Below are 9,063 nucleotides of genomic sequence, written 5' to 3'. Positions count from 1 at the left end.
ACGCACCTACCTTTTTTGGTGAGGAAAACAAGAAAAAGAAATCTGCCTCTGCCTCCCAGCAATTTTGCCTCGTTGCAGCAAACAGCCTGCTTTACTTTCATTTTCGTTTTCAGCATAACTTGATTAGCACAAGAAAAAAAAATCTGCTCCCAGCAATTTACCTCCTTGCAGCAAGCAGCAGAGGCCCGTGCAAAACAGCTGAGAGTCGGGAGCCCTATCCAATCAACTTGTGCTAATTAGGCTGTGATGAAGCTGAAACGACCTGTTTCTTCTTGCTGCAAGGAGGTAAACTGCTGGGAGGCAGAGGACAAAGGGTGGGGGCAAGTGGGTGGGCGGGGCTACATTCAGTGTATAAGACACGCCCAAATTTTCACCCCCTTTGGGGGGGGGAAGGTGCATCTTATACTCTGAAAAATACGGTAGTTTAAATGTAGGTTGTAGATCTGGAGATGCCTTCTGGGGCTCACCTTATCCAGAAGGTCCTGGGAACTGCGAGTGCCTGATTTGTATGGGTGTGAACGATGACAACTTTTGTATTTGCCTACAAAAAAGGAAAAAAGAATGGGGAGGCTTTAAATGCCCATATTTCAATTGCTTATTTCAGTCAATTATACTGGCCCAGAATTCTCAAGCATAGAATATAAAATAAAACATATTTCCTATTAAACAGGTTTTGCATTCAAGTATACATAGTCCAGGGACACGGTGGCTCAGTGGCTAAGACACTGAACTTGTCGATCGAAAGGTTGACAGTTCAGGGGTTCGAATCAGGGGTGAAATCCAGCAGGTTCTGACAGGTTCTGGAGAACCGGTAGCGGAAATTTTGAGGAGTTCGGAGAAGCAGCAAATACCACTCCTGGCTGGCCCCAGAGTGGGGTGGGAATGGAGTTTTTTTTTTTTAAATTTGATTTATATGCCGCCCTTCTCCAGAGATTCAGGGCGGCTTACAATGCGTTAAGCAATAGCCTTCATACTTTTGTATATTTATACAAAGTCAGCTTATTGCCCCCACAAACTGGGTCCTCAATTTACCTACCTTAGAAAGGATGGAAGGCTGAGTCAACCTTGAGCCTGGTGAGATTCGAACTTACAGTAATTGCAGACAGCTGGTGTTAATCACAATGCTATCAGTCTGCTGAGCCACCAATATCCTTCCCCTGGAGTGGGGAGGGAATGGGGATTTTGCAGTATCCTTTCCCTGCCATGCCCACGAAGCCACACCCACAGAATTGGTAGTAAAAAAATTTGAATTCCACCACTGCCTTTCCCCCCACTGCTTTTCTATTTACTTTGTATTTTGGTATTTTATAATACTTTATAATTCAATAAAAAATATTTCCTTCTAAAAGTATATATGCACATGAACCAGATCTATGCTGTCCTGAAGAACAAAAGCTCAGAAGCAGGAAATAATAGATAGATAAGTAGAATATTAGCTTATTTCAAAAGCTGTAGAAAAAGGGGCATTATGGAAACTGGAGAAGTGTTGGATGGAATTGGTAAAGTTGAAGAGGACATTTAAGACCGATCTACCCACAAAGCTAAGCATGAAGTTGAGAATGTCTATGGAGATTCTCAGTCATCCAGGTCATGGTTATCCCAAAGTTGCTGTTTTTTCAAAAGGCAACTGGATGATTAGGGGACTGGAGGCTAAAACATATGAAGAACAGTTGCAGGAACTGGGTATGTCTAGTTTAATGAAGAGAAGGACTAGGGGAGACATGATAGCAGTGTTCCAATATCTCAGGGGTTGCCACAAAGAAGAGGGAGTCAAGCTATTCTCCAAAGCACCTGAGGGCAGGACAAGAAGCAATGGGCAGAAACTAATCAAGGAGAGAAGCAACCTAGAACTAAGGAGAAATTTCCTGACAGTTAGAACAATTAACCAGTGGAACAACTTGCCTCCAGAAGTTGTGAATGCTCCAACACTGGAAGTTTTAAAGAAGAGATTGGATAACCATTTGTCTGAAGTGATGTAGGGTTTCCTGCCTAAGCAAGGGGTTGGATTAGAAGACCTCCAAGGTCCCTTCCCACTCTGTTATTCTATTCTATTTCTTCGTTTTTCCTTGCAGACATTTCACTTCTCATCCAAGAAGCTTCTTCAGTTCCGTTCCAGAACTAAAGAAGCTTCTTGGATGAGAAGTGAAAAGTCTTCAAGGAAAAATGAAGAAACTCAAGTTGCCCCTTGGAAAAAAGACCTTTGGGAAATTCAGAACGGCTTCCCTTAAAGCTCTCTCTCGCACACTCACATTCCCTCTTTACAAATGCAGATGTTTTCTTACAGGGATTGGCAAACCTTCATATTCCAGGCGTAACTGTGGATCCAGGAAGGTAATCTGCCAGGCACACAGGTATGAAAGTTCATCCGTCATGAAGACAGGCTGGAGAGAAGATTTCTTGGCCATATTCTGAAATGATTTATGGTCGCTGGACATAAACAGCTGGAAATTAAGACACAAGGGAGTGATTTGTTTGGAAATTAGATAACCATTGTTGAAGATTGACAGAAAACAAAGGGGGGGAAAATTAACAGTACGTTTACTGTTCCCTATGATGAGTGGTTGCCTTCTCCCATTTGCAAATTTGAGGCTGAACATATGGAAAGTTCTGTATAGTTTCACAGAATGGGAGAAGACACAGAAATATAACTATATTGAACCAGAAGCTGGGACCCTTGCCAAAATTACAGTGATCTACAGGCTGTGCTTGGGATCATCTCCTTTTAATGACCCCATAATTCCTTGCGGGGTGGAGTCTGGGCAACTGAATGGAGCAGAGTGTTTACTGGCCAGATGCCCTTCCTGTCGCCAATGTGGAGTTTTTTTCAGCAGATATACTCCCCCCCCCAAAAAAAGTGGGTGGAAATGTCTGTGAGTCTTATAGAGTGAATGTTGCCAAAGGCCGACCCACCCATTGGCCCCCACCCGCCGGCCTCTGCCTCCCAGCAATTTGCCTCCTTGCAGCAAACAGCAAACAGCCTGGACAGCTTCAGCACAGTGTGATTTAGCATGAGCAGCTGATTGGCGGTTGGATCTGCCTCCCGGAATACCGCCTATCAGCTGTTTCAGGCTACGGGGATCACTGTCACCGCTGCCGTCATCGCTGCCCATTGCTGCCACCTATCACCGCCTCTGCACGCCCCATTTTTGGCCTCCACATGTCCCATTTTCGGCCCATTCCAGGCAGCGGGGATTGCCACCACCTATCTCTGCCACCTGGAAACGGGCCGAAAATGAGGCATGTGGACGCCAAAAATGGGATGTGTGGAGGCCGAAAATGGGATGCGCATGGAGGCGGCGATAGGTGGCAGCAATGGGCGGCGATGACAGCAGTGGTGGTGGTGATTCCTGCAGCCTGGAACAGCTGATAGACGGTATTCCAGGAGGCCGATGCAACCGCCAATCAGCTCCTCGTGCTAAATCAGGCTGTGCTGAAGCTGACCAGGCTGTTTGCTGTTTGCTGCAGTGAGGCAAATTGCTGGGAGGCAGAGGCAGATTTATTTTCTTGTTTTCCTCCCCAAAAGCTAGGTGCGTCTTATAGTCCGAAAAATATTATAGTCTGAAAAGTATTCTCAACGTGCCCAGAGAGAGAAATATCTGCCTCTACATAGGATCGAACTCACAGCCTCCTCTGATTGTGAGGCGAGAGCTCCACTCTAGGCCACAGAGCACCACTCCAGGTTGTGTTTGGGATACAGATGAAAATTTGAAATTGAACAACAAGATCTACTCAGGGACATCTGTAGGGAAAGGGAGTTTAAAAAGGAGAGAGAGATCAAGGTGCAGCAATGCATCTAGGATTATAACTGTGAACTGGATTAGGGACGATATAAAAGTTGGAAAGTGTTTCTTAGGTAGATTTATTCTATATCAGATTATTTTTTAATCAGGCCTGTCTAACTAGACATCAGTTCTCTGGACAAATGCATGTTCTATTAGCTCCTCCCAAAATGGTTTTCTTTGGAATGAAACATTGGATTTTGTTATTAAGGTGATGTTATTTATCACTAACCATTTTATCCTGAAATCCACCAGCTGCTCCTAGGCCAAAATTCTGCCCGAATCTAACAGGTTCCCCCATGGCTTCTCCTTCGAGGCTATAATAAGGAGAAAAATATCAATGCAACACAACGCAATGCAATCGTTTACTTTGAAGCAAGTCCTTTCATCCGATATACAGAAAATGTATTTTTTTCCCTGGGAGTCTAACCCAAAGGGGGAAAAGGAGTCACTTGTTCCTAAGAGCTTCCAGTTCGACTTTTCATGGTGAAAAAGAGAACTTCTGGGAAGGAAAGGTAGAGATTTTCAAGGTATTTCAGGCCGCAAACTTGTTGGCATTCTTTACAAATTTATTTTCAACATATACAACAATAAAAGGCTGTGAAGCAGCCATTAAAAACCAGCAAGAGAATGTGTGTGTGAGAGAGAGAGGGAAAGGGAGGGAGGGAGGGAGGGAGGGAGAGACACACAGAGAGACAGAGAGAGAGAGAGAAAGGGGGGATAGAGAGGGAGGGAGGGAGAGACAGACAGAGAGACAAAGAGGGGGAGAGAGGGAGAGATAGAGGGGGGAGAGGGGGAGAGAGGGAGAGAGAAAGACAGAGAGAGAGGGAGAGAGAGAGAAAGGGGGGATAGAGAGGGAGGGAGGGAGAGAGAGAGACGGAGAGAAGGGGGAGAGAGAGAGACAGGGAAAGGGAGAGAGACAGAGAGAGAGAGGGAGAGAGGGGGGAGAGAGAGAGAGGGAGAGAGAGGGGGGAGAGAGAGAGGGAGAGAGAGTTGATTTTAAACTGGAACATCCATTGAAAATGATAAAATTACAGTAACAGTACAATAACAAGTACACATTGAGGAGTAAAAAGACCTGGAATCCAATCTCCAGACAGTGGTTAAGAAATTTTTTTAAAATTTTTAAATGTTTAATTGGTTTGTGGTTTTTTAAATTTTGGGCCAAATTTATATAGATTTTAATTGTTTTTAATATTTGTATTTCATGTTTTTAATTCTGGCTGTGCACCGCCCTGAGTCCTCAGGGAAAAGGGCGGTATATAAATTGAAAAATAAAATAAATAAAATAAAAATAAATAAATTTCATTTATAACCAAAGAGTCGATTCCAAGTAGGGTGGGAAAACATTCTGATCTGAAAACTTGGGGAAAAAGCTGCCAATCAGAGATGACAAGGAGTTGATTCATCATTAAATGTTTTCCTACGTTTGAGTAATACATGGTCCGACGACTTAAAGAGCAGGAATGAACAGAAGGACTGTCCATCAAATAGGTGAGGCCATACAACATGCGGGGGAAGGTTTTGGAGGAAGAATTGGGAAATCTTTGTTTTCTAACTCATTTAGGATTCAGACTATATACTCAGTCAGTGTTTCCCATCTCAAGATGGTAGGAAACGGTGCTCTCAGTTTTCAGCAATTGTGATCAGATGCTTGAGTTGCCCTGAGGAAATTGGAAGGCTGCAGGTCCTGAGAATCACAGGTTGCCCACCTCTGACTTCTTGTTTTAAGGCCATGTGTGACCTTCAGGCTAATTTCATGTGGCTCTCAGGCCAATTGCAAACAGGGTAAGCGTTCAGCTGGGACCATGGATAAAGAGGTCCTTAGAAGAGATGTGTGTGTGTGTGTCAAGAGAGAATGAGTGTCCTCACTCACTTTTGGTTTTATTTAACGCTTCCTTCTGGCCCTGTTCATCCTACCAGCTGCGCTCGGTGTGACATCATCATCATAGAATAGAATACTTTATTGGTCAAGTGTGATTGGACACACAAGGAATTTGTCTTTGGTGCATATGTTCTCAGTGTACATAAAAAGACAAGATACACTCGTCAAGAATCACAAGGCACAACATCCAGTTGTGCTCCTCCCACAATGACATCTGGGCCCCATCCATTGTTTCATCCCTTTCCCTCTCAGCTATTCACCCAGCTTGGTCCTCATCTTACTGCCAAACCTTTTCTGCCAGAGAGTCCCACCTTAAAATCCGAAATGCATTCCGCCCAATGGGGTTCACCTGTTCGATTGCACTCAAGTCACATGGAGCTGACAAATTATCACCAGTGTACAGAGTTGATATATCAGGATTCACAGCCAAGGACAGATTTCCACCCATAATGAGAGCTTTCTCCTCTGGGAGTCTAACGACATCGAGGTTCAGAAATAGAACCGTGTCTCCAAAATGAATATACCCATCTTTTGAAATGGAAAGCTGCTCCTGTTTGTGAGAAGAGAAAGGGAGATGATAAGTGTGCACAGTTCCCCTTTATCTTTCCCACAATAACAATAGCACTTAGACTTATATACCACTTTACAGCCCTCTCTAAGTGGTTTTTAGAGTCAGCATCTTGCCACCAACAATCTGGGTCCTCATTTTACCCACCTCGGAAGGATGGAAGGCTGAGTCAACCTTGAGCTGGTGCGAATCGAACTGCTGGCAGTCAGCAGTCAACAGAATTAGTCTGCAGTACTGCATTCTAACCACTGTACCACTATGGCCCTTCCTTCCTTCCTTCCTTCCTTCCTTCCTTCCTTCCTTCCTTCCTTCCTTCCTTCCTTCCTTCCTTCCTTCCTTCCTCCCTCCCTCCCCTTCTCTTCCCTTCCTTCCCACTTTAGCAATAGCACTTAGACTTATATACTGCTTTATAGTGCTTTACAGCCCTCTCTAAGTGGTTTACAGAGTCAGCCTCTTGCCCCCAACAATCTGGGTCCTCATTTTACTGATCTCGGAAGGATGGAAGGCTGAGTCAACCTTGAGCCTGGTGTGATTTGAACTGCCAAATAGGAGGCAGCCAGCAGTCAGCAGAAGTAGCCTGCAGTACTGCACTCTAACCACTGCGCCACCAAGGTTCTTAACATGATTGTTAAGTGAATCTGGCTTCCCCATGACCGGAATAAATGAGTACGGAACAAAATGCAAGTATTCTAGAGAATTAGGAGAACCCTCAAACATGTTTTGAGATGTAATACCTTCTTGTAAAGAGAATCTTTCAGTCTTCGTGATTTCTGGATTAGTAGTTCTCCATTTTCTCTTTTATATAAAAAATCTTTCAACGATTCCTATTTTTAAAAGGGAAAAAAAAAGAGCTTAACTTAGAATTTAATATGCATCCTGTATATTACTGCAGCATGATCAGGTGTATAAAATCTCCATCCTTAGGAAATTCGGCCCAAATGGCTAAATCCCATCCAAATAATGAAAATAAGGGCATAAAAGAACTGTGAAAAGGTTTTCCCACTGTTGGAAGTTAAAACCCACCCCTCTCCTAGAAAAAAATGAAATATTTTAGGATATACTAAAAAGGCAGAATATTTCCCCGTAAAAGGGAGGCAGAAACTCATTCTCCCCCACCTCTAGAAAAAGTGCAGAGGAGAGCAACCAGGATGATTAGGGGACTGGAGGCTAAAACATATGAAGAACAGTTGCAGGAACTGGGCATGGCTAGTCTAGTGAAGAGAAGGACCAGGGGAGACATGATAGCATGATAGCCGTCTTCCAATACTTGAGGGGCTGCCACAGAGAGGAGGGGGGGTCAAGCTGATTTCCAAAGCACCTGAAGGCCAGACAAGGAATAATGGATGGAAACTGACCAAGGAGAGATTCAACCTAGAAATGAGGAGGAACTTTCTGACAGTGAGAACAATCAACCAGTGGAACAGAAGTTGCCTTCGGAAGTTGTGGGAGCTTCATCACTGGAAGCTTTCAAGAAAAGATTGGACTGCCATTTGTCAGAAATGATGTAGGGTCTCCTGCTTGAAGGGGGGTTGGACTAGATGACCTATAAGGTCCCTTCCAACCCTGTTAATCTGTTCTGATCTGTTCTGCTTTGTCAATGGACCATTAAGACCTCAGCATCCCATCTGCAATGCAAAGGACCCATCTAGCAACAGAAACTCCCCACATGGCACCTGGGAAGATTACATCAGGCAGCAAGGCTAGCTATGACCTCTGACAGAAACTGATCAGGATACTCTTCCTGTGCCCCAGGAAGTTCAAAGCCAGAGAGGATATATAAAACCCAGGGACTCTCAGCATCTCTTCCCTTTTTTGCCCAGGACCTCAAAACCATGTGGTCCTGTCCACCATTAAACCATCTTTCCAAACAGTCTCCATGTTTTCAGTGTCTTTCTCCCCACTTGGGGAGAAAGTCCCCATATGGACATTTCTTCCAACACCACCTATGAGGACAGAGCAAATGGGTGAAGGCAACAGTGTTTTGTAGACAAGCCCAGTGAAGTTGCTCGAGGAACACAGTTGCTGTAAATTCTTGTATAAAATAATTTGTTGAACCAATGCAACAGGGTGGAAGGTGATACAACAGATCCTGCCTCTTTCTAGAAGCTGCCAAAGGCTCAGAGAAATATATTGTTAAAAAGAAGAGAACGCGCATTTAGTCCTATTTCTGGAATACACCAAACAACTCACCAAATAATGCAGAATGAGGCGGAATTCGGGTTTAAAGAAATAATGCAAGTATCAGGCTGTAAATAAAGCAAGTTCAGGTTGACTGCAAGAGTCAACCTGAACATCAGGAAAATCTAGAGCTCTTGCTATCAAACCTCCCTCTCGTAATGTGGCCCCTAAGTTACTTTCGAGATTTGCACAAAGACCAAACATGAATGGAACAATGCAAAGGGTGGAGAATTTTTATTTACCTCTTCTAAGCACACATCTTCAAACCAGTTACCGAGAAGCACGCCAGGACTGTATATCCGGCCACTTTTACTTGTCCGGGCATTGATCATCTGGAGCAGCTCAGAAGTGAGGGCACCAAGCTGGTTTAAAGAAAAGGACACTTTCTCGACAACTCTGTGCCACCCTGCGATCAGCAAAATAACTGATCAATGTTGAGTTTACAGGTTGCTATGGGGACCGTTGAGCGGCCAGGATTGGTCTAGCAGGAAAGGGCTATCAGCCAATCAGAATAGATCTGGCTAGAAAAGATGTGAGAATTTATCTGCATCCTTTAAATTCCACGCCGGGACTGGGGACAGTCGCAAATGAGTCACAAGTCTTTGGTAAAGCAAAAAGAGAGAAAGAATGCGAAAATACGCGCTTCTTTTGAG

The 9,063-nt window shown here is 44.1% G+C and overlaps 1 protein-coding gene across 1 annotated transcript in view; it reads right to left on the bottom strand.

The window, feature by feature from the left end:
• CFAP161 (cilia and flagella associated protein 161) overlaps positions 1 to 8,742 on the bottom strand; it is a 9,254-nt gene extending 512 nt beyond the window's left edge. The window contains exons 1-6 of the mRNA XM_070953718.1: positions 8,653 to 8,742; positions 6,967 to 7,056; positions 5,976 to 6,214; positions 4,012 to 4,096; positions 2,283 to 2,441; positions 468 to 541 (exon numbers count right to left, since the gene is read on the bottom strand). Of these exons, the coding sequence (XP_070809819.1) occupies positions 468 to 541; positions 2,283 to 2,441; positions 4,012 to 4,096; positions 5,976 to 6,214; positions 6,967 to 7,056; positions 8,653 to 8,742 (737 nt within the window). The remainder of the gene's footprint in view (positions 1 to 467; positions 542 to 2,282; positions 2,442 to 4,011; positions 4,097 to 5,975; positions 6,215 to 6,966; positions 7,057 to 8,652) is intronic.
• Between the last annotated feature and the right edge of the window lie 321 nt (positions 8,743 to 9,063).

This window comes from Pituophis catenifer, unplaced genomic scaffold (assembly GCF_029215685.1).
Source record: "Pituophis catenifer annectens isolate HBS135680 unplaced genomic scaffold, rPitCat1.0.hap2 SCAF_14, whole genome shotgun sequence".
NCBI classification, from domain to species: Eukaryota; Metazoa; Chordata; class Lepidosauria; order Squamata; family Colubridae; genus Pituophis; species Pituophis catenifer.
Note: the sequence above shows the minus strand (reverse complement) of the source record. Positions and strands in the feature narration are given on the sequence as shown.